This window comes from Colobus angolensis, unplaced genomic scaffold, assembly GCF_000951035.1.
Source record: "Colobus angolensis palliatus isolate OR3802 unplaced genomic scaffold, Cang.pa_1.0 Scaffold38, whole genome shotgun sequence".
Classification (NCBI taxonomy): domain Eukaryota; kingdom Metazoa; phylum Chordata; class Mammalia; order Primates; family Cercopithecidae; genus Colobus; species Colobus angolensis.
Genome location: NW_012117154.1, coordinates 9,192,400 through 9,216,852, shown reverse-complemented (window position 1 = coordinate 9,216,852; position 24,453 = coordinate 9,192,400). Strand labels below are relative to the sequence as shown.

The following is a 24,453-nucleotide window of genomic DNA, read 5'->3' as shown; positions in this document are numbered from 1 at the left end:
ATCCATTCATCCACCTGTCCGCCATCCATCCACCCACCTATCCACTCACCCACCTGTCCACCATCCATCCACCCATTCATCCATTCATCTACCTGTCCACCATCCATCCACCTACCTATCCACTCACCCACCTATCCACCATCTTATCCACCCACCTATCCACTCACTCACCTGTCCACCATCCATCCACCCACCCATCCACTCACCCACCTGTGCACCATCCATCCACTCACCCACCTGTCCACCATCCATCCACCCATCCATCTACCTCCCCATCTACCTACCTATCCACTCACCCACCTGTCCACCATCCAACCACCCACCTATCCACTCACCCACCTGTCCATCATCCATCCACCCACCTATCCACTCACCCACCTGTCCACCATCCACCCATCCATCCACTTCCCCATCTACCTACCCATCCACTCACCCACCTGTCCACCATCTACCCACCCATCCACTCACCCACCTGTCCACCATCTTATCCACCCACCTATCCACTCACTCACCTGTCCACCATCCATCCACCCATTCATCCATTCATCTACCTGTCCACCATCCATCCACCCGTTCATCCACTCATCTACCTGTTCACCATCCATCCACTCACCCACCTGTCCATCATCCACCCATCCATCTACCTCCCCATCTACCTACCCATCCACTCACCCACCTGTCCACCATCCATCCATCCATCCACCTCCCCATTGATTCACCCACCCAGTCAGCCACCACCCTAGAGATATCCATTCTTGTGTCTGGCACTTCGGGAGAGGGAAGGCAAAGATACAAGATGTGGATTTTGGCCCCAAGGATTTTGATCCTGAGGAGGACAATGATTGACAGACACAATTGGGAAAGTTGAGGGATGAGAGTGGCTCCCTTGTGAGGCCAGCGGCTGAGATGGAGTTAGTGGGGTGTCCTGCACTGAGACGGAGGTAGTGGGGTGTCCTGCACTGAGACGGAGGTACTGGGGTGTTCTGCACTGAGACGGAGGTATTGGGTGGCCTGCACCCGTTTTCTGCAGCAGAGGCTGATGGTGAGCCACATGCTCAGCTCCAGGACTCCAAAGGACCACGTGTTGTTCCCCAAACAAGAGACAGCACATACCCCCTCGTGTCCTGACCACCTAACAGTCTCAACAGAGAAAACGCTCCTTACCGTCCCTCGTGGAAGTGGCGTCCGGGGCTCCAGCTGGAAGAAAGCAGCAGGGTCATCCAGGACCTGCGGCTGGGCCTGAGCCAGGGTGCCCTCCCTGCCCAGCACCCGCCTCTCCCTCCCCAGCACCTGGCCCTTCCAGCACCCGGCCCTCCAAGCCTGTACCAGGGTACCCTCCCTGCCCAGCACCCGGCCCTCCCAGCACATGTTTGCTAGGATGCCATCCTCTGCCCCCTCCTGTCACGACCAAAGCCCCTGAAAATTAGGATAGGGCTGCATCTCAGTGCCTACGAGGACACCTGGCACACAGTGGGCATCAGCTTGGTGTCTGCTGTGAGACTGGAAGCCTCTCCCTGGCCAGATAAGGGACTGGAATGGGATTCACAGTCTGGGGGGCTGCAGGGGCCGGCCAAGGCCCGGGTTGGGGCCGGTGGCGAGATGGAGGGAGTGCTAGAAGGAAGGTGGGAGGGCTGCAGAAGTCAGGGCTGTGTCAATGCACAGTCTGCCGTGGAGGCTCCCACAGACGTCACAGGCCGTTTTGGCGGCACGGGGCTTCTACCAGCCCTCACCTTTGCCACATGAAGGCAAACAAACCATGCCATGCCCACTTGGGTCAGAGTGGCCGCTCCTGCCGTCCAGGCCATTTTGGGAAAGCAGGAAAGAGGCTGGCCTGGCCTGGAAGGAGCAATCCCAGGTGGGTCTGAGGAGCCAGGCCGGTGAGCAAGGCCCATGCTAAGCGGCGAGGGCACATTTCATCCCACCTCGGTGTTTATAACGTGGGGTGCAGAGCCATGGGACAGCCTGCATCCCAGCCAGGGCCATGCTGTGGACATCATGTGACCCTGGAGGGCCCAAGCCCCACTCCAGCCTCGTCCCGCCAGACACCTTGTCTTGTTAATGGGCGTGTGAGGTGATGTTTATCTTTGTAAATGTTCACTGCGACGTGACCCGCCAGGAGCCCCTCATGCACCATGTGTTCATCCGCTTCCAGAAGTTTGAGCTCACTTTTCTCTAATCCCAAAACTGCTCACAAAAGTATTTTACTAAACTTTGCCAAAAGTTTGAAAGTTTAACAAGCGCTGGCTGCCACCTACCTCCATCCCTGTCTGGGGCCTGGGCCTCTCGCCTCCCTTAAGCCCCAGGAGGCAGCTTGGGTCCTTCCACAGGTCAGGAACCTGCCATGCACAGCACTCACCTGGACCTTCCGGAACCCATTCCGCACGCGGACGTAGAGCTCCTCCTGCTCAGCCACGAAGATGAGCCAACCCTCGGGAACCTCGTGCACCTGGCCCAACATGGTGTGGCGTGTGGCCCAGAGCCTCACCTGCTGGGACCCAAACGCAGGGGCGTGGGGCTCGAGGTGGGAGAGCACGGGGTAGGGGCAGAAGAAAGGGATGCCCGTTTCAGGGTGCTGGGCAGGGGCAGAAGGAAGGGATGCCCGTTTCAGGGTGCTGGGCAGGGGCAGAAGGAAGGGATGCCCGTTTCAGGGTGCTGGGCAGGGGCAGAAGGAAGGGATGCCCGTTTCAGGGTGCTGGGCAGGGGCAGAAGGAAGGGATGCCCGTTTCAGGGTGCTGGGCAGGGGCAGAAGGAAGGGATGCCCGTTTCAGGGTGCTGGGCAGGGGCAGAAAGAAGGGATGCCCGTTTCAGGGTGCTGGGCAGGGGCTGCAGGGCTTTGGGCAGGCATGGACTGAGGCGGCTGCCCCCATGAGCACCGTGGGGACCCCTGCCCGCCTCCAGCCCCTCAGCCTCCGTGGACAGTGCATGGGCCCTGGACACTTCCCAGCTGGTGGTCGTCCTCCTGGGCCCACTGGATCCCCCCGCGGCCTGGCCCCGCTTCTACCCTGGAAACCACATCTCAGCCTCCTGTGCATCTCCCTGTGGGGTCCGTGGGACGGTGCCTCTGAGGGGCAGGGGCTGCAGAACCAGCCAGCGCATGGGACCCAGGTGCCCAGCCGGCTGCCTAGATACTCACCCCTGAGGAGGTGCCCATGGTTCCAGGGGGCCCAGGGGGCCCAGGGGGTCCTGGAGGGCCAGGAACGCTGATAGCTGCAGGAGAGAAACCAAGGTGGGAACAGGAAGCCACACGAGGTGGCCTCTGCCCGGGGTCCACTCCCCACTGACTTACTCTGCCTGTGAGGGCCGGGAAATGAAGGGGGCCCTGGGGGGCCAGGGGGGCCTGGGGGGCCGGGAGGGCCCTGGCGCCCCTCGTAGCCGATGCCGGGGGGTCCCTGAGGTCCAGGTGGGCCAGGCTGGCCCCGGATGCTCTCTCCCTTGGGACCCTAGGGACGGCGACAAGAGACGCTTCCTGGTTACCTCGTGCTCTGGGCTGGGGGCGGGCAAGCTTGTGAGGCTGGGTCTGCAGCTGCCAACATCTCCTTGATGAGCGCAACCTGAGTCACCGGTCCCCTCCCTGCCCACACCATAGCCTGAGAAACCCCCACACCATCACCCCTTCTTCCCTGGGGGTGCGATCCCGGAGCAGAGACCAGCTCTGACCAGAGAGACCAGCAGAGACCAGGGACCTGACAACAGTGTGGGCCCCCAGGCAGAAGCTGGGGCCCATGGCTGTCTGGAGTCTTTCAGGACTGATGGGCCTAAACCCCGATCTGACTCAGTCTAGGAGCAGAGGTGGATGCACTTGGCCCCGGCAGGAGGGCAGGCCATGGAATGCTGCAGGGGGATGGGGCGTGTCCGGGCCCAGTGCACCCACACCTGGGCAGCCTGCTGCGTCCCCACACTGGGACAGGGCCATGTTGGGGCTGCTGAGCTTGCAGGGGCAGCTCCGGCCTTGGCGGGCGTCGGTGGCCGGGCTGGACCTGCCCTCAGCTCCTGCACCCAGACCCCTGGGACATACACTCTGCCTGCACAGGCTGGGACTTACTGGAATCCCAGGGTAGCCAGGTGGGCCTGGGGGGCCGGGGGGGCCTGGCAGGCTGGAGCCAAAAAAGCCGCCGCCCCCGGGCTCACCCCTTTCGCCTTTCTGTCCTGCATCACCTCGGTCTCCCTTCTCCCCCTGTGGATGGAAACACTTGTCAGACACAGGAGCCCCGAACCCCTACAAGCCACAGGTGACCTCCCATCCCTCCCGAGCCAGGGTACGGCAGTCGGAAGCTTCTGGAGCCCAGGCCTGGGAGCTGCTGGCTGCAGAGAATAGGGCTCGACTCCCCACTTCCCACTGTATCAGCCAAGTCCCCAAAAACTGAGCTGGGGACAGAAACGTCCTGAGGGACGCCCTCGACGCCCTCTGGAGCCAGCGCTCCTCTCAGGGCTGAACAGGAAGGGTCTTGGGCCGGATGGCCCAAGGAATTGGGAGCAGCCACCCAGGGGGATGTAGAGGACCTTGGAGGCCCCCAACCCCACTAGGGAGGTCACCCACCTTCATTTCAGCTTCCAACTGAAGAAAGTCGAATGGAAACTGCCCTGCAAGAGAGAGACAGGTGGGGTCTCACTGAGGTGGCGTCTGACGACACCGGGCTCCCCCTGCAGCCCCCAGCACTGGCGGGTTTGCCTGAGGCGCTTCTAGGCATTGCTGTATTTCCTGGTAGAGATCCCATATTTCATTAGGTTCTTAGCTAACTGATACTTTCTGATGTTTTTGTTAACGGTGTCTTTTTTTTTTTTTTTTGAGACGGAGTGTTGCTCTCTCGCCCAGGCTGGAGTGCAGTGGCGCGATCTCAGCTCACTGCGAGCTCCGCCGCCTCCCGGGTTCCCGCCATTCTCCTGCCCCAGCCTCCCTAGAAGCTGGGACTACAGGCGCCCGCCACCACGCCCGGCTAAGTTTTTGTCTTTTTAGTGGAGACGGGGTTTCACCGTGTTAGCCAGGATGGTCTCGATCTCCTGACCTCGTGATCCACCCGCCTCGGCCTCCCACCGTGTTAACCAGGATGGTCTCCATCTCCTGACCTCGTGATCCACCCGCCTCGGCCTCCCAAAGTGCTGGGATTACAGGCGTGAGCCACCGCGCCCGGCCTAGTTGGTGGTTTTTCTAAACTCCCCTTCCATCTGGTGACCTCGGTGAACCCTGACGGTCCACCTGCAGATCCACTTGGGCGGCTTATGTGGGAAACATGCTGAGAAAAGAGCAACGCGATTCCTTCCTTCCCGCGTCCTGTCCTTCCTGTCTCTCCTCTGCCCCTCCCAGGGTGAGCAGGCAGCTGTCTTGGCCCTGACTTGAGGTCCCCACACCCTCTCCAAGGGTGAAGCTGTGGAAGCTCCAGGTGGCTCCTTCCAGACCACGGAGGAGCCCTTTGCTGAAATCACTCCTTGTTGCTTCTCTCCTTTCCATCAGCCTTGGCAGAGGTTAGGAATGTCGTTAGCCTTTTCAAAGAATTAACTTCGGATTGTTGGACTTTCTTGATCCTTGCTATTTTTATATACATAAACCATACACAATTTCTCTTCACTCATTTTTGATCTTTAATATTTCTTCCCATCTATTTTCATCAAATAAATGTTTGTTGCTCTTTAACAATAAATGCTGTTTGTTCTTTAGCATGTTAGGCTGATGTGTGGAAACAGGTACCATTTAAAGCTGTATTTTTCTCAATGGAGATGACAAAACCCGTTCTCCTTCCAGGTGGGACCTTAGACGGCCTTGGGCAAACCTTCTCCTGTGACTGTTCCCCTGGAACCCTGACCGGGGTGGAGACAACCTCACTCTTGGAGGTCGTGCCCTGTAACCCAGAAGCCTCTGAGCAGGTGGCTCCACACCCCCAGGGCACACTTATCCCACAGGTGCAGTCCCTGGGGTTGGAGGTCATGGCTGCTGTCAGGACCCATGCTCCCTCCTGGGCTGGGTCCTTCCGCAGAGGGAGGTGACCGGCTGTGGAGGCCCCTGAGGCTGCAGTGTGAGGACTAAGGATGCCCCGGACGCATCTAAGCGCCAGGGGTTCCTCACTTCCACCTGCTTCTCCTTGACTCATGAGCCTCCTGGAAGGGCACTGCCCTGTGGGCATTTCCCACTTGCTTCTACTGCACTCGTGAGATCACAGTTCCTGGAAGCCAGGCCTGCATTCAGCCTAGCCTGGGCCCCTCCAGGGCAGACCCTGGTCCCGATGCTGGGGACGCGGCCTGGAGACGGTTGCAGATGACGCCTGTCAGACCTGCTGTTCAGATCTCCCTGGGCTGAACGTCCCCCTATAATGATTGATTTGTGTTTTTCTTTTTCACTTTGCCAACTTTTTACTTGTCATGTCTTGAGGGCTATCTCATTAGATGCACAGAAATGTAGAATTACTGAATTTCTCTGGTAGACTTGCTCTGTTGTCTCAATGAACATTTATTTTTGACCATGTTTCTTACTCCAGGATATACTTTGCATGCACACACACACACCAAACCACACCCCACACGACACACACCCTCCCCACACACGCCAAACCACACTCCCACACTACACACCCAGCACCCACATAGCCACACTCCACACACACCCCACACCACACACCTAACACACCCACATACGCACTCCACACCCCCACTCCACACCCAACCACATCCACACACTCCACACACACCCTCACACCCCCACACCGCACACTCAGCACACCCATATGCACACTACCCACATCCCCACACACCCAACACACCGCTACACACTCAGCACACCCACATATACACACTCCACACGCCCACACTACACACTCACACCCCCACACCGCACACTCAGCACACCCATATGCACACTACCCACATCCCCACACACCCAACACACCGCTACACACTCAGCACACCCACATATACACACTCCACACGCCCACACTACACACCCAGCACACACACATACACACACTCCACACACACCGAAACCCACACCAGCCTCTGGGTGCCTTGACCTCTCCAGCCCTCACGTTCAGGGAGCGTCTCTTGTAAGAAGCACACGGTTTTGCTGTGTCCCATTACCAATGCCTGTCCTACAGCACCTGCAGATGTATCGGGGCCTAAAGCTACTGTTTTATTCCCTAGTTTCTGTTCATCCCACCTGTTCTGCATTCCGTTTTCTCTCCTGTTTTGCCTTCTTTTGGATCCACTCTGTGTGTTTTAAACGTCCCGAGTGTGTGTGCCATTCTGCCTGCCCTCCTGCCTCTCCACCGGTGTCAGCTCTACGTTCCTCTCCAACCTCACTGTCCAACAGAGTGAGAACCACCGCCGCTCCGCAGGGCGCCGAGACCGCGGCAACCTCTAATTGCACTGTCGCTGGGACCCTGTGCCGTGCAGCCTTCGCCAGTTCCTGCAGGAGCCTCTGACCCCATTGTCGCTGGGATCCCGTGCTGGGCAGCTCACACCGGTTACTGCAGGAGCCTCAGATCCCACTGTCACTGGGACCCTGTGCTGGGCAGCCCACGCTGGTTCCCCACACACGACCCCACTATTGCTGGGATGCCAGTTCCTGCCGGCGCTGTCTCTCCCCATCTCTGCACTCCTTTCCCTCGGCCTCATCTTCCCCCTGAAGTGCCCTCCACCGCCGAGACAGCTCGGGTCTGGAGTGGCCAGCCTGCATGTCATTCTTGTTCCAAAGGCTACGGGAATACTGTCGGAGTCTACACTGGCCTTTCTTGGATATTTTGGAAACAATTTGTGGTCTTCTGGCTTCTCCCGTTTCGTTGATGCATCTCGTCACTCTTATTGTTAATCCTTCGAATGAGGGGAACGCTCTGAGCCTTCCTTGGCCATTCCGTCGGCAAACACTGTTCCCTTTGGAGCCCTCGGAGCCCTCGTTCTGGCTCCCAGGGACAGGCAACCCCATGTCCACCAACACCTACAGACAAGTCTCAAGCTCCAGCTGTTCCGCCTTCAGCCCTGGGTTCGTCCCGACACCCCCGAGCTTCCCAGCTCTCTGCTGCCATCTCCAGGCTTCCTGCAGCTTTTGCATGTGACCTTCAGAGTTCGAGGCGGGTCCGATGACCCCATGAGCTGGGCCTCCCGTTCGGGTGTGTCATCGGCCTCTCCTCCTGGTTTCTGGTCAGCGCCAGCCATCTATGCCCCACTCACTCCTTCCTGGGCGTCGTGTGTGAGGCTGAGAGATCCAAGGATGGGACAGGCGCGTCTTCCATCTTCCCGCTTGCTTTCTGCCTGCCTTTTCCTCCACAGGCCTTAAGGATGTCCCGGCCTGACTCAGCCTCTGCCTGCCTGGTCCCTTCCCACTCCAAGGTGCAGCCCCAGCTAGAGCAGGTATTGCAGCCTCCTCAGCAGAGGACCCTGGTGGCGAGAGGGGACCCTGGTGGCGAGAGGGGACCCTGGTGGCGAGAGGGGACCGTGGCGGCGAAAGGCGCCCGAGGCTGGCCTGGCTCTCTGGGCTTCTGCTCTGCCAGCCCCCAGACATCCTCAAACAGTGGTTTTCTCACATTTTATCCAGCTGTTCTCGGTGGTCTTGGCAGGACATCCAAGCAGCCCCACCACCCTCAATGGAGGTGGGGCTCAGGGGGCAATTCTCGTTCTTCAGGAGGAGCGGGGGTGTTGGGCTCACCCTCCGGACAGCCTGTTGGGCAACGCCTCCTTCCCACATGAGGCCCTGGAGAGTTTCTCGACATAAGGTCCTCCAGGGCCAACCCCCGGCCCCATGTAGGGGAGGGGGCGTCTCAGGACCGCCGACTCCGTGGAGGGGAGGGGAGGGGGCGTCTCAGGACCGCCGGCCCCATGGAGGGGAGGGGAGGGGTGTCTCAGGGCCGCCGGCACACCGAGGCTGCTGTGTCTTTGCACAGTGCCCACCGGGGTCTAGTGCGGAAGGGCAGCCGCCTGCTCCTCAGGAGATGGGGTGATGGGGGTATCTTGCAGCCATCCCCGCCTCCAAATCCAGGTCCTTTGATGTCCGCATCAACCCAGAAGGGGCCTCCTTCCTCCCACAGGGCGAGGTGGTCACCACCCAGTGAGGGTCCAGGAGCCGCCGGGGGACTCTGGCTGTGACCATGCTTTGGTGCTGGCCACGCCACCTCCTCCGCCTGGGAGGCCCAGAGGTGCTCACCTGGTGGTCCGGGGGGGCCCACTTCTCCTTTGGCGCCCTTGGGTCCTGCAGGGCCCTGATTCCCTGGAGGAAGAGAGACCCAGTGCCCGTCACGGAGTGTGCCAGGGAGGGCTCCAGGGTGGTGCCCCTCCTGCCTGAAATGCCCCAGTGCCTGGGGGCCTGGCTGGCAGGCATCAGATGGACATGGGGACAGTCAGGGTAGGAGATCCTAGAGAGCAGGGGCACCCCGGGTCCCCCTCAGCAGGCCACGTGGAGGCCAGGCCACATCTGCAGGGCACGTGCTGACCACCAGCAGGGATGGGGCTCCTTCCACTCTGCTTTGGGCAGAAAAGCAAAGTCTAAACGGAGAACAGCAAATGGGGCCACCCCAAGGTCAGGTCCTGGACAGCCGTGCTGGGAGGGCCCCCAGGAAGCGCCAAGATCATCAGAACTGGGGCGTGGGCTGGGCGTGTGGCACCGGCCTTAGGGCACTGGGGGATTCTCACTGCTGCTGCTGCGGGAAGGAACGTGGGGCCCTGGAGCATCCCTTCAGCGCCTGTATCCCCAGCTGTGAGCCCGGGGCCCTCACCTGGCAATCCTGGAGGCCCGGGGCGGCTGGACTCAGCAAACACCTGCAAGGAACGGGGAGAGGTGGCTGTGAGGGCGACGATCTGAAATGAAGGCCGCCACCACTCAGGGGTCCCCAAATCCAGAAGCACCAGCCCCTGCGTGAGGCCACATGGCAGCCACCCCCTAGTCAGAGACGGGAGGGAACAGGGGTGTGGAGAGCAGGAGCCACGGCGTGACGCCACTTGACCCTTAGCGGTCACTTCACCTTGCTGAGCCTGGGAAAAAGGGGGTGCCCCTAGCACCCCGGGCTCAGGCTCTTAGCAGAGTTTCAGCTGGAAGCAGCTCCACACCCAGAGAGCCCTCCCTTCCACATGCCTTCGCCTTCCTCGGCAACTCAGCTGCTAATCCACTACCCACCAGACTGGCCCATCCCGGAAGGACCCCCGGACGCAGAGGCCAGGGGAGAAGAAGGTCCAGCCCCTCTGTGGAGCTCTGTGGAAGAGCCAAGGGCAGCTGCAGGACAGTGGGCGCCCTGGAGACTTACATTGCTGTCGTAAACAGGAGTCCCTGGAGGGCCTGGGGGCCCTGGAGGCCCTGGGGGGCCGGGCATTCCCTGTGGGGAGGGCAGAGAGCTGTTGTCAGGCTTATGGCCTGCCTGTCAGGCAGCAGGTGGGAGCAGGGACAGTTCAGAAAAATCAGAAAAATCAGAAACCTGACCAGGCAGACCTCTGACCAGGCAGAACCGAGAATGCAGTGGGTCACTCGGGCCACAGCTCCCTGAGGACAGGAGCTGGCCCCGGCCCCACCTCATCTCACGTTGGAGTCATGCACAGACGTCCCTCGGGAGGAGTGAAGAGGCTGCCGGGTCTGCGTCTCAGGTAAAAGCTGACTGAAAATGCCCCACCCTGCTGACACCAGGGACACAAAGCTCTTGGCTCAAAAGCAACAGAGTGGATGCCTTTGGGCTGAGCGGGAGAACCCCGGGCATGGAGGGCATGGAGGGCATGGAGGGCATGGAGGGCATGGAGGGCATGGCCTAGGCCCACGGACGCCCTGCTGAGAATCCATGCTGGCCTGGTGTGTGTGTGTGTGTGTGCGCGCGCATGGGTGCACATGCAAGCATGTATGTGTACAGGTGTGTGCACGTGTGTATATGTGTGCATGAGTGTACGTGTGCAGTGTGTATGCCAATCATGGAATGAGCCAGGGAGGGCTTACATTCATGTATGAGTATATGGATACACACGTGTATATGTACACACGTATATGAGCATCTGTATACACGTGTATGTGTGTGCATGTGGACAAGCACGCATATGCACAAATACATGTGTATGTGTGCACATATGTGGAGTGTGGGCATGTGTACATGTATGAGCACGTGTGGATACGGATGTGCACGATGCATGTGTATGTGTGCACACACGTACGAGTGTATGGCATGTGTGCATGCATGTATGAGTGGGCACACGTGTGCACGTGTGTGGACATGTTTGAGTGTGCATAGGTATGACAGGACCAGCGCAGTGTGGCCACACGGCAGGGCTGCTTATAAGTGGCCTCTGAGAGGAGCTGTAGGACCCCAGGCTGTGGCCAGGCCATTCCCAGGTCCTGGTCTCCCAGCCACCCAGGCCCCGCTTGAGGGACACTCACCCTCATGCCAAATCCAAGGTGGGCATCTCCCGGCTCCCCTTTCTCTCCTTTCAATCCGTTCATCCCGGGGCGACCCTGGGGCGGAGCACAGGGGGTGGGGACTGCTGGGCTCTGGTCATCACCAGCCACGTTCCCGCAAGGTGGCAGCAGTAGCCCCACACCAGGCCCGGCCCACACTCAGCCTCACACGTTCCCAGCCCTCAGGCTACCCCAGCCCTTCTCACCCCTCCTTCCTGCTCAAGGACCCTTTTGGGAGGAGGTGACTGACCCCAGCACACACAGGCCCACTCCCCCGTCTGCCCCCCAGGGCCTCCTCCTGGGTACTGGCCCCTCGTGGTGTATTGCCAGCCACATCCAGGACAAGAGCTATGCCCAGGCCGGTTCTGGGGGGAGCACAGGGGGTGCGGTGGCCGTCCACTCCCCTCTGGGCATGTCGCCCCCGTGGGCCTGGGCTGCTCCCCACCTGCCAGACCCCATCTGCTGCCCCCACTGGAGACCCCAGGTCCTCACCGGCCGTCCAGGGAAGCCGATGTCTCCCTTGTGCCCCGGCCGACCGTACGGACCCTGCGAGAGGAAGGGAGCCAGGCTTAGCGGAACAGACCCTGGCCCTTGTCCGCGAGCTGGGGGGTCCTGGGGAAGGGGGGGGGCCGTGCAGAGCCCGTCGCCCTGGGCCGTCCGCCAGCTCGGAGGAGCCCGCTGCAGCCTCACACCGACACCTGCCCCACATGCTTTAGAATGGCACTTGGGAGACGAGCCCTGGGCCGCACAGCACGAACTCAGCAGCCGCGGGCGACCGCGTCCCTGGGGGCCGTCATGCCCGAGCTCGGTGCAGAGAAAGCCACGGGCCAACTTACCGGGGGTCCTCGGAAGCCCGGCTCTCCCTGAGCAAAAACAACCAAGAAGGCACAGTTAGATGGCGGCTTGTGCCTCACCGGCAGCCTCCCTGAGGACCCTTGTGGCCCCTCTGGGTGCACTGGGCCATCCTCAAGGCGCTGGCAGCCCTGGGGAGGACGGGAGCTGCTGGCAAGGGGAGGTTCAGCATTGGGGTTTGCATCCAGGTTGGTGCAAGCACAGGGTATACCCCGGGGCCCTGAAGCAGGGGCGGAGGGTGTGTGTGCCGCAGTGTCCTGGTTGCTGCAGGCCCCGGCTCTGATGCACAGCTAGGTAGGGCAGTGGAGCTCTCGCTGGGCCTGGGGATCCTGTGTCTGAGGTGCACCCCAAGACCCCAGAGGACTCACTGCTCCTCTGAAAGTGGGAGAGCCAGTGCTCCACACCCCAAAGATCCAGGTTCCCGCCCAGGACCCTCCCCCAGGGCTTGTCTGGGTGACTGCCTGCTGGGGTGGGGACCCAGGCACAGGCCCCTTGACGAACTGACTCCGGGCCCTGCCATGCTCAGGGTCCTGCAGGCACCCTGGGGCTGCAGAGAGGAAGGATCCTGCAGCTGCTGCCCACAGCATCAGGGCCCCCAGGAAGAGGCTGGAGGGGCAGCAAGAAACCTGCTGAGGCTGAGGTGGTACAGCCTGGGCTCCTGCACCCCACAGGCCAGGCCCCAGGGAGGTGTGAGTTCAGAGCCGCAACCCACTGAGAATCTCCCTTCAGCAGGGTGCGCTCAGGGGCAGGGAGAGGATGAGGGGCCGGCGGGACCTCTGACATGGGCACAAGAGAGGAGGGGCCACGAGGGCCATGGCGGCCACGATGCTGGAGCCCTGCTTGAGAGAAGCTCGTGTGTCATGAGCCAGACCCTAAGGAAGACCTTCCCCAGGCTGTCTCCACAGCCCCAAGAGCCCCCACGCCCACTGGAAGGAGGCTGCCCAGCCCTCACCTTGGCTCCTTTCTGGGCAGGGCCCAGGGTACTGCCATTGGGGCTGAAGATGCTGCCCGGTTCACCCTTCTCACCCTGGAACAGCAGCAGGTACGGCAGGGTCAGGGCCAGCTCCTTCCCACAAAGCCTCACCCAGAGCCCCGAAGGCAGGGCCGCTGTGACTGAGCATCACAGCCCAGGGTCCTTTCACGGGAGGTGACCACAGGGACAGCAGGACCACAGGGACGGCAGGACCACAGGGACGGCAGGGTCTCTGTGACTGGGCCTCACAGCCCGGGGTCCTCTCACGGGAGGTGACCACAGGGACAGCCCGAGCGTGGCTGTACTCCTTGTGAGTCACAGTAGCAGCCGGGGGGTCCCGGGTTTCTCCCAACAGTGGCCACCTGGGCAGGCTGGGGCCACCTCTGCATCACAAAGTGGGTTGAGGGACAGCACCTGAGCCCCTTACCTTGGGTCCTGGGGAGCCTCGTTCGCCCTTAGAGCCCAGGTCGCCCTTGGGTCCTGCAGGTCCCTGGAATGGAGGCCAGGCAGTGAGGCCTGAGCGGCCAGTGTCTCCCCCATCTCTGACAGCTGCCCCCTGGCAATATGCCTGTCTTGTCTGCCCCATCAGGGCCCCTCTCGGCCCCAGCCTCACTCCGGATACTGCAGGCCTCTGCAGGTACAAGGAGCGGCCTCCGTGTCACAGGTGCCCACCCAGCACAGGGCCTGCCAGGGGCTCTCGCCCACATCCTGCTCCCATCACTTCCTCGGGGCAGTGACTGTCGCTATCCCTCCGGCCTGACAAGGCCCACCCCAGCTTGACCAGGCTGCTCTGTGCTACCAGGAGACCCCTCCCCAGCAGGGAGGGCAGTGGCGGGCAGCGCGTAGCTCTGGCGCCAGGTTACTCACGGGAAAGCCTGCGAAACCCGGCCGGCCCTGTGGAAAAAGGGACAGCGTCAGCTGGGGTCATCACGCACCCACGCGGCTGTCCGGACCCCACTCAGCCTTGTACCAAGGTCCCCACAGGCCTGTCCCTTAGAAGCCAGGCAGGCACGTACCTCAGGTCCCGGCACGCTCAGGATGGCACCCTGTCCACCAGTCAGCAAAAAGAAAAATCGGAAACAAAGAGCCACATTTAAAATGAAACTGGACTCCCACCGAGCGACTTACAAGATCAACAAAACACCGAAACAGGAAATTCATGGAAAATGTTGCTTTCCACACTCTTTCTAGGCCTGGGGCATCCCTCCTGCAGCGCAGACGCCCCGCGGCTCAGAGCGGCGGACACAGACTCCAGACGCCCTAAGCCCTAAGCCACTTTTTACTTCCATTTTGGTTTAAAATGCTCCTCCCTCTGCTAGATGCTCCCTTGCTTGCTGGCGGAGGCGGCTCGGCTGACGGGGGGCTTTTCTGATGTTCCAATGACTTGACCGTCACACCGAGGTCCCTGTGGCCTCTCAGGCTGCTGTCTCCCGATGCCTGTCTGCCTGCTCCGAGCAAAGCCATGAGGGGCAGGCCCTCCCCTGCCTTTCCCCAACCCCACCCCTCCTCTCGAGACTGCTATGGTCCCACCTCCTAGGTGAGGAGCCGGAGCACAAGGGTTAACTAACTTGTCCTAACTTGTCCAGTGTCACAGACGGTGCCTGCTCTCAGCTCTGCCCTGGGCAGCCCCTTCCACTGGTGGCCACAGAGAAGCAGGGATCTGAACCCCTGGCCACACCCAGCTCTGCTCCCCTGGGCCCTGCGTCTGCCCGGGGCTCAGCTTCCTGCCTAGACGGGGGTTTGGTCCCTGTGTTCCATGTGGCGGGGCTGGGTGGGGACGCGCCTGCCTCTGTGAGGCCAGTGGGACACGCTGCCGGCAGGCGCCGAGGGCGCAGCTGAGAGGCCTGATGGACGGGCTGCGGTGGGGAGGAAGGTTCCGGAACCAACACAACCTTCACCAGAGAGCCAAGGGTGCATCTGCTTCTTCCGACGGGGCAGCTGGGTGACTACATGCAGCTTTGGGGCCACAGTGTCAAGGACACAGGGACTGAACCCGATGGGAGCCTCTGACATAAAAACACCGGCCCCCTGTGCAGGCCCTCACCCCTCCCCGGTGTCTCCATCACCACATGGAGCTGGGCTCCCCGGGCGTCTCTGACCGAGGGCCTCTGCAGCCCCCACTGTGGAGTTGGAGTGTGGCCTTGCAGTCAAGGCCTGTCCTGACCTGGGGGGTGTGGGGGGCTTGGGGAGGGATCTCTGCACCCAGTGGGGTATCTGGACAGATTGGGTGCCCACCCACGCAGCATCCTTACATCCTGCTCCGACACGTAGACCACAGGCCCCGGGGGTCCGGGGGGTCCGGGGAGGCCTGGCTGCCCGACTCCGTCCTTCCCTGGATCTCCCTGGGAAAGGACGAAACGTGTCCAGCATTTCATCTCAGCCACTCTGCCAAAGTCCACCCAGTCCTGGAGGGGGTGCCCAGAGCCCACGGGGGGTGAGGAGGGGCCCAGGGCTGTGGACTGTGGCCTTGGAGCCCCCTGCCAGGCAGGGCAGGCGCCAACAGGGATGGCCGAGCCACACACACTGCCCCAGCCTGAAAGCCACCCCTGTCAACTTGAGGGTCTTTTCCCCGAGTCTCTGAGGTCACATGGGTGGCAGGGGCACGGACCTGGGGGCAGCTGAGGCCAAACCTTCCAGATGTCCCAGCACCCCCCACCCCATCCACCCGCCCCAGGGACACTCACCTTTTCTCCCTGGCTGCCTCTGTCTCCCTTTGGCCCCTGAGGAGATAGGAAGGAAATGGTTGATCACCCACAGAAACAGGAGCCCCTGGCTCCCCGTGAGGGATGGCCGTGATGAAGACGTGGGGTTATTTCCTGACTGGCTGGGGCCTAGGAGGGAGGCAGCCACCGAGAGTCCTGATGGGGACTTGTATTCGGCTCCTGGCACTCAGAGACCCGGGAGGGCACACGGAGGCTCAGGGACCCGGGAGGGACACAGCTCCTGCCAGCTTTCACCTCGGCATAGTCCCTTTGGGGCTCCACCCCCTGAACTCTGGGACCACTGAGGCGGCTCACCTGGGGCCCAGCAGTGCCCTCTCTGCCAGGGAGGCCGGGGAGCCCGGGGGCTCCGTTTGCTCCAACTTCTCCCTGAAAGGGTCACATGGAGGACACAGGGCATTGGCCACATGTCCAGGAATGTGGGGACCCCCACGAGGAGTCTGGGGCACCCGTGGGCGTGGTGGTGACCTGGGCTTCTCTATCTCACCCCTGTGGGCTTGAGCAGGGGCTGTGGAGGGACAGAGGAGTGGGGGAGGGGGGAGTCGGGAGGAGGAGGATGTGGGGAGGGGGAAGTGGAGGAGGGGGAAGTGGGGGAGGGGAAGTCACGGAAAAGGAGGGAGAGGCGGGAGGCCGGTGGCAGGGGCTGAAGGGCCTGCACCATCAGACAGCTGGGAGGAAGGCAGGCCATGTTCCTGACGCAGTCAAACCAGGGGGTACCCTGGGGTTGGGTGCCCTGCAGGTGGGTGTTCTGGGGGTTGCCTTTGAAACCAGCACGTCTTCAATTATAAAGAAACAAAGCAATGCGAGGAAGAGCAGGCGAGGCTGCCCCGACTGGATCTCCACAGGCGTCCGCCTGGGCCCTCCCTGCCTCTGCCTGGCCATGTCCCCGTCCAGTATTTCATCTCAGCCACTCTGGCCAGGACCCCACAGCCCACCCAGCCCTGGAGGTGTGCCCAGAGCCCACATGGGGTGAGGAGGCTCCCAGGGCTGTGGACTGTGGCCTTGGGGCCCCCTGCCAGGCACAGAGCTTACCTTGGGCCCCCGCAGCCCAGGCACACCAGGATCCCCCTAAGTGAATAAAGCGGGCTTGGTAAGCACCTGCTTGGGCCGGCCCCGTCCTCAGGCAGCGTCCACCCCGGGGGCAGGGAAGGGTGAGTTACCCAGGATGCATTTCACCACCCTCCCCCAGCCCAGAGCCGAGGGGTCCCAGGAACACTGAGCAACTTGTGCAGGGACCCCGTGGTCCCCGCTGGCCGAAAGCACCCGGTCTGGGCTGCTGTGGAGCCTGGGGACATATGCCATCACTAGGACTGCAGGCAGAACCCCGCTGAGATGGCCTCATTTAAACAACTTAAGAAATCGAATACATGGATCTTCCAAAAAGCCTTTTGCAATGTCCCAACATCTTGCAAATGAAAGCAAAGCATTCTCAAAGGAGTGGGTGCCACGGCAGGGGCTGGTGACAAGTGAAAGTCCAGTCCCAGGGTGGGCCCCTGTGCCCTTGGCCCCGCACGCAGCAGAGGACACACTGATGAGCACGCAGCGGGGTGAAAGGCGGCTGCTGCCCAGGGCCCAGGAGAGGAGCCTCCAGGCTCACCCCTCAGGCACCTGCCCTGGGAGCTTTGGGGCCTGGGCAGGGGTGGGGTCTTCGGGGCCAGGCTGGGGGCTGGTGTCCCCCAGGGACAGGGGAAGCAGAGGGCAAAGCTCCTGGGTCCTACAAGGTCACCATGCCTCTGTCCCTGAGCCCAGGAGCCCACCTGTCCCTGAAGCTGAGGTGGGGACCCCGGGTTCTTCTCCTATGCCCCTCTTTTCAGCCCGAGTCTGAGAATACGCTTCAGGTGTGTGAACCTGGGAAGCTTTGGAGAGAGAACGGGACAACGGCCCCTTCACGCTGGAAGTCTGGGTTGGAGGAGTATGTGATTATTTCTGTTAGGCTTTTTTGCTGTATTTTGCAAATTTCCCAGGATGAATTCATCCTACTCCTGCCATCAGAAAACCTGAGGCAAGGCCCTGTCTCCCCCAGCCCCGGGGTGCCGAGGCCAGGGCCAAGCCAGCGACCGCAGAAACTCAGGCGCATCCGTCACTGACCTTCAGTCCTGGCAGGCCGGGGGGTCCCTGTCAGGGCAGAGGAGACACAGCGTCAGGGCAGCGGGAGGCCCTGCTGTGAGATGCTTCTCCCACAAGAAAAGCCCGCTGGTAACAGTCAAGAATTAAGAATGTGTGTGTAAAAGGAAGTGTACTGACTTAAAATGGTAAAGCCATTCTACCTTATTATGGAATCAATTAGGTTCTGCCTAATTGAAATTTCTCATTCATGTTGCTCAGAGTAAGAAATGTGTCCCAGACACCCGTGCTCTCAACAGGCTGAGTCTCTGAGCCTGAAGCTGGACGCTGTGGCTTCAGCCGCCCCACATGGCTCTTGGGCAGGGCTGTGGCCCTGGCGGCTCCTCCATGCTGGCGCCACGGGAGAGATGGTGGCGTGGAGGGGACAGTGGGGGTGGGGGAGGAAGGAGCTGCCGGTCCCTGGGTCTGCCCGTGACACATCTGAGCTGTCTGAACACAGTTGTTTTGGGATTTAGGTCACTCTTTGCTGGCCCTAACCCTGAGCAGTATGTATGTTAACAGTAGAACAAGGTGGAGATTTCATAGGAATTTCAGATTCTACTCAGGCCAAACATTTGTGACTTCCCAAAGCTGGGGCCACAAAAAGAATGTGATGACTTGAATTTCCCCAGAAAGGCCTGTCTTTCAGGCGGCATGCGGCCCCACGCCCCTTTGTCTTGACCACCCACAGTGTCTCCCACTTTGCAGACCAGGCCCTCATCCCGTGACTTTACTTCAATGAAGGGGCATCTCCAAAGAGCGAGGGTGGCCCACGGTGCACAGCGCCTGCCACACGCGGCCCTCACAGCTCCGCAGGACGGCGTGCGGCCCCATGCAAGGCTGCTGGCTCTCAGGGACACCCTCCTGCCCCAGGCAACAGTCCCTCAGCCCTCAGAGCTGGCCACGCCCAGCTCACAAGAGTACCTGCGGCCCATCAGCGCCTCGGGCTGTTGACCAGAAGGGCCCCCCGGAACCTTCCATGTCATCCTGGAGGAGACACACAAGACACACGTGGGCCTGTGTCGCTTCTTAGGTAAGGACCCCTCCCTGGGGCCGGCACCGACCCCTCCCTTTGGGGCCATGGTGGCCTGGGGAGCCTCCATTCTCAGATGGGGACTGTCTACCTAGTGGCAGGGCCTGGGTGGGGGCCCCCAGGGGCAGCCCATCTCGGAGCAGCTCATTCTCTCTTGGTCAGGGCACAGGTGCCGGGATATGGCTGGGCCGAGTTCCCCATTAGCACCGTGGGGCACGGGTGACGGGAGAGAGACTCGAGCTCCACCATGGGGAATATGGAATCGTGGGTCAGGGCAGCGCCAGTGAGACCACCGCCCAGCACGTGCTGCCCTGTGAGTGAGATGCCAGGGGTAGCAGGGCTGGGGCAAGGGCAGCCCCCGGCTCTCCAGGGGGTCAGGTGTAGGCGATACTCACAAATCCAGCGGGGACTCCTGGTCCTGGTGGTCCTGGTGGCCCAGGGGGCCCAGGGGGGCCTGGTGGTCCAGCGGGTCCAGGGGCTCCTGCCAGGCCGCTCTCCCCGCGAGCGCCAGCAGGACCGGGGTCTCCCTTGCTCCCCTGCGTGGGATGAGGAGAGCGTGTCAGGACCCAGCCCAGCCCCCGCTGGCCCTGCAACCCTGGTGTAGACACGTTTTCTTATGATGCCTTCTAAACCCTGCAAATCAAAAAGTAAGGAACATTCCGCAAAGCAACGCAGACCTCACAGCAGCCTTTCTTCTAACTTTATGCTGGAGAGATCTGTGTGTGTGTGTGTGTACATACGCTGGAGATTGTATGTGTGTGTGTGTGCATTGTGTGTGCGCGCGTGTATATGCACATGCATTCACTCCCAGCCTGTGTCCTCGCAGCCCTCCTGGTGCTCTCACCACCTCCTGACTTGCTGCTGTCCTCTTCCTCATGCCTCTCCCCACTGGCCTTCCTTCCCTCATCACCCCCAGCCTGGAGCTTTGCCGTGCTCTGGGGGAAGTTCCCTGTTAGTGCCAACCCTGTCCAGCCCAAGGTGAGGAGCTCCTGATGTTTTCGACATGATTTGAGTGGGTAGCCCACAGAGGCCTGGATCCTCGAGGGGACCTCCGGGGCCCTGTGTGGTGGTGGGGTCGGCACGGATGCCGACTGGAGGCCCAGGACCAGCTCCCAGCACCTCCTCTGCAGGGTTCCGGCTCCTCCTCCAGCTTCACTCCAGCAGAACAGGAGGAGGAAGTGGGTCGTTGTGGGGGCGTCAGATAAGCTGTCTGGTCAAGCAGGCTGTGGCCCAGACCTCAGGCTGCCCGAAGGAAGGCTGGGTCCATGGAGAGTGGCTGCCCTGAGTCCAGAGGGTCTGAGCAGACTCTGGGCCAGGCCAGGGCCGCCAAGGACACCCCGGCTGCCTTCAGCGCTCCCTCCGAGTACCCCCAGACGCTCATGAGCCTGCAGGGGAGGCGGATGGGGCTCGCCTGTGCGAGGATGTTGGGGGGCCCAGCTCAGGGCCCTCCCCAGGCCACAGGCGACCTCTCCACCTGCAGTGGCCCAGCCCCTCCTCCCAAAGCTCCCAAAGCTGCTTTATCGCACTTGCCACAGGGAGCTTATTTCCAGAGGAGCTCAGCTTCCAGGACACAGCTGCCCTCAGTTCACCAGCAGACCAGAGCTCAGTGGAAGCCACCTCGCAAGAGTGACAAGGGCCAAAGCCACCTCACCAGAGGGACAGAGGCCGCTGCCAGCAATTCCGGCAGGGCGGACGGATGGCAGGATTGGGGGTTGAGATCAGCCCCAGGAGAGCTCACTCCCTCGACCGTGAAGCCCCCACCCTCTTTGGGGGCACGACCACTGAGTGGGCACCAGGGACAGGGGACCGCTGTGCCGGGGATTCTGCTTGTACCTTATGTCCTGGGGCGCCTGCTTCACCCTGTACGGAAAAGAGCAGGGTTAGGACACAATCAGACCCGCAGCACAGAGGACAGAGGAAGGCATGTCGTCCTGCCAGGAACTACGCCCTGACCGGGGTCCCTGCTTTGCTGCCTACACCGGTTTAATAGTTTCTGAGGCTGTTGCCACTGTCATCCCCCTTTCTGGTATGGTTGGGGTCCTGAAAGGGAAGCCACAAGGGACGCCAAGCCTGATCCCAATGCCGGACCCAGCTCCCCGTGGGGCCTGGGGCCCGGATGCCTCCCCAAGGAGGGCCCTTCAGCTCAGCCACAGGCTTAGAGCCGCAAGGGGCATTTACAGCCCAAAGCAGAGCAGCTCTCATCCGAGGTCACGCTGGAGACCGCTCCCCAGGGGGCTGGACGCAGGCACCTCCCGCCAGGTCCACCCACAAACATCCGGGGCCCCGGCTCCTGGCGTCCGTCCGACAGAGGCTCGTGGCCACTGCCCCGTAACCAATGTGGAAACTTGGAGTAAGATCTCAGATCTCGCGGGGCACCCACGTTCTTAAAACCAATGAGTCCTATCATTATCACGGTCCATAATTTCTACCTGAGCCACAGCTGCCCAGGTCAGGGCGACCTGCAGAGCCCGAGGCCCCAGGCTGTGGGGCAGTGATGGCGGGCGCTATTCCTGGCACTTCCCCTTCACGGACATCACCAGAAACCCCTGGACCCCCAGGGCTCGGCCAGCCCTGGCCACATGGTGTGGTGCCAAGCCCCATTCGCCCTGGACTCGAGGGGAGACTTACCAGGCTGCCTTTCTGCCCCATCCTTCCTGGGGGCCCCTCTTTTCCTGGAGGGCCTGGGGGTCCCTGGGGAAGAGCAAAGCATAGTGGATCTTGATGGCCTTCAGCCACTAAAACGATTTCTGTGTTAACAGGTTATCTGGGCTTCCACAGGTGGCCCGAAGGCAGGACACAGAGCATTCCCCAGACACAGGGCCCGGGTCCCAGGGCTCACAGGAGACCCCACGGCCTGCGCAGCCCATAGTTTCACGGCCACATTGGCAGGATGAGATGGCAGGGCTGACCGCACCATGGCCGGAAGGCACTTAACACCAGGGCTGGGGTAACCGCTGCTCCCTCTGAGAGACGGTCTGGCCACACGTATGAATAAGGATTAGGTATATTCTTTAAGCCCAAATTGCTCCTTAGAACGGATGCTGGGGAGGGCTTGCCACGCGGCACCCAGAGAGGCCTCAGAGCCAATGGTGATGACGAATGCCCATCAGGAGGTCTGGCCGGCTCAGGTAGGGACCGTCATGGAGGCAGAGGCATGTCATGGGTGACCTAACCACACACTCCCTGCCCTACACGCCACGGCATGCTACCGAGTGACCTCGGGCCATGGGATGCCAGCGCAGCGTGACCCAATTACGGCAGCCACGTCTGCAGGCACCTGCTGCCCGTCACATGTGGCAGAGCCGGTGGGGAGCCTGCCGCGGGGCCCTGAGACCCCACAAGTCTTGCTGGCCAAGCAGGCTCCTCCCTCCCCTGGCCCTCTGGCAGTGCCGACCTTGGCCCTCCCACCCCCACCCATGGGAATTGCTCATGGAGACACTGTGCGGTCCACGGACCCACAGGGCCAGAAAGGTCGGAGGCCTTGCTTGTGGTCACCCTCACTGGTCAGCACCCCCAGAACCACGGGGTGGCCACTCAGGTGCCTCCGCACACCCCAGGGTGGTCCCGAGTCCGCAGTCGTCCGCCAGCTCCCAGAGGAGATGAGGTGAGGGGCGGGGACTGGGGAGGCCTGAGGCGGGGCAGGGGCCCCCCGTGGGGTGTTCACCCCCCACTCCCAGCAGACAGGGCTCACGACGCAGGACTTACCGGGAGGCCGGGAAACCCGGGGGGACCCTCGCGCCCAGGCACACCAGGAAGGCCGGCGGGTCCTGGGACGTCAGAACTGTTCACCCCAAAGCGGCCTGGCTCACCGGGCAGGCCTGGGACACCGGGGGGTCCGGGGGGTCCGGGGAAGCCTCGAGGACCCTGGACGTGGGCAAACACAGATGGTCACAGCCCATGTGGCACCCACCAGGGATGACCACCACCCCCAAACCAGGCCTCATCCCCACCCCCCACAGGATCCCAGCTGAATCTTGGGGGTCCGTGGCCTGTTCCTCACGGGCACAGACATCGGGCAGCGCCACAGGTTAAGGGCCACTCACCCGCAGGGCCTCCAGATCGCCACCGAAGCCAGATCCCTCCATGTCAATGAAGGTCTGAGGAGAAGAGCCAGAGAGAAGCGTTGCCCTGAGCTTGGCCCCCACCTGGCCTACTCCTGGCCCCTGCGCTGCAAGCTGCATATCAAGCTGTTTCTATGAGGAGCTGAGAAACCACAGCCCCTCTGCTGCCCCCAGAGAAGCCTGAGGCAGGTGGGTGGGAGCTCCCACCACACCTGTGACCCCTCAGCTCAGCTGAGACCTCATGCAAGCCCCTGAGGGTGGAGCTGATGCTCCTGGGACAGATGCCCTCCCAGAAGTAGTGCCTGCTTTTGAGGAGGGCAGACCCCAGGTCACAGGAAGCCAAGGGTGGGACTCACCAGTTTGTCATGTCTGAAGGGGGGTCCTGGGGGCCCCGGAGGCCCTTGGGGTCCTGGGGGTCCTCTCGCTCCAACCCCGGGGTCTCCCTGGGAACACAAGACAAGCTTGTCACACCCTGGGCACGCACGCAGCCCCCACCTCGGGCCAAGGGCCAACACAGGAAGGGGCCCCACCCAGCCACGAAGACTCACCTTGTCACCCTTGGGGCCCACGTCCCCTGGAGTCCCGGGGAAGCCCTGCGGCCCGGTGTTGCCCTGGAACACAGCAGCCGGGAGCCCGGTCAGGGGAGGCACCCCACCGTGGACCGCAGCCCGGCACCCTCAGTGCTCTTCCCCTGGGCAGGGGACAGACGGGAGCTGAGCTCTTCAGGGGAGTCTCCGGGGCCCGGAAAGTAGGAGGGTGCCAGGCCCAGCAGATTATCTCCCGCCTGAGCCCATCTCGCCAGCCACACCTCGGAGAAGCTGTGGGGAGCATCCCTCGGGAGGTCACGGCAGGTCCCCCGACGGTCTCCACAATAGCCGGTGCTTGGGTTGTTACATATGTGTGTGTGCATGTGGTATGCATGGTATGTGTGAGGGGTGTGGTGTGTGCATCTGTGATATGTACGTGTGATGTGTGAGTGTGCATGTATGGGGTGCATAATGCACGGTGTGTGCATGTGTGTGCACACGTGGTATGTGTATGTGTGTAGTGTGTGGCCATGTGCGGTGTATGCCATGTGTGCGTGTGGTATGTTTACGTGTGTGCATGTGCCCGCCTGTGGTGTGTGTAATGTGTGGTGTGTGCACATGTGGTGTGTGTAGTGTGCATGTGTCCACGTGTGGTGTGGTGGGGATGTGGTGGGCAGAGCATCTGCATGTTTGCTGCACGGGTAAGCAGGTGAGGGCCTCATGCCTAGGTGAAGGTCAGTGTTTTGAACTGTCCAAGTGAGGGTGACAAAGTCGGGCAGGATTTCCTTTTCTGGACGGGAAAGTCTAAGATCAAGTCTGTTGCTGAGCCCTGTGATCCTCATC

At 61.6% G+C, this 24,453-nt stretch overlaps 1 protein-coding gene across 2 annotated transcripts in view; it reads right to left on the bottom strand.

Annotated features, from left to right (window-relative positions):
* Positions 1-24,453, bottom strand: part of COL18A1 (collagen, type XVIII, alpha 1) — a 56,012-nt gene that overhangs the window by 5,692 nt on the left and 25,867 nt on the right. For both annotated transcript variants that reach the window (XM_011954194.1, XM_011954195.1), the window contains exons 9-37: positions 23,632-23,694; positions 23,440-23,526; positions 23,066-23,119; positions 22,728-22,886; positions 21,651-21,713; positions 20,856-20,882; positions 19,418-19,558; positions 18,914-18,976; positions 17,975-18,001; positions 16,919-16,954; positions 16,184-16,255; positions 15,851-15,886; positions 15,419-15,508; positions 14,183-14,212; positions 14,034-14,060; positions 13,594-13,656; positions 13,146-13,220; positions 12,178-12,204; positions 11,834-11,887; positions 11,324-11,398; positions 10,215-10,283; positions 9,690-9,732; positions 9,122-9,184; positions 4,538-4,581; positions 4,043-4,174; positions 3,287-3,440; positions 3,134-3,207; positions 2,357-2,485; positions 1,165-1,197 (exon numbers count right to left, since the gene is read on the bottom strand). In XM_011954194.1, coding sequence (XP_011809584.1) covers positions 1,165-1,197; positions 2,357-2,485; positions 3,134-3,207; positions 3,287-3,440; positions 4,043-4,174; positions 4,538-4,581; positions 9,122-9,184; positions 9,690-9,732; positions 10,215-10,283; positions 11,324-11,398; positions 11,834-11,887; positions 12,178-12,204; positions 13,146-13,220; positions 13,594-13,656; positions 14,034-14,060; positions 14,183-14,212; positions 15,419-15,508; positions 15,851-15,886; positions 16,184-16,255; positions 16,919-16,954; positions 17,975-18,001; positions 18,914-18,976; positions 19,418-19,558; positions 20,856-20,882; positions 21,651-21,713; positions 22,728-22,886; positions 23,066-23,119; positions 23,440-23,526; positions 23,632-23,694 — 2,010 coding nt within the window. The remainder of the gene's footprint in view (positions 1-1,164; positions 1,198-2,356; positions 2,486-3,133; positions 3,208-3,286; positions 3,441-4,042; positions 4,175-4,537; positions 4,582-9,121; positions 9,185-9,689; positions 9,733-10,214; positions 10,284-11,323; positions 11,399-11,833; positions 11,888-12,177; positions 12,205-13,145; positions 13,221-13,593; positions 13,657-14,033; positions 14,061-14,182; positions 14,213-15,418; positions 15,509-15,850; positions 15,887-16,183; positions 16,256-16,918; positions 16,955-17,974; positions 18,002-18,913; positions 18,977-19,417; positions 19,559-20,855; positions 20,883-21,650; positions 21,714-22,727; positions 22,887-23,065; positions 23,120-23,439; positions 23,527-23,631; positions 23,695-24,453) is intronic.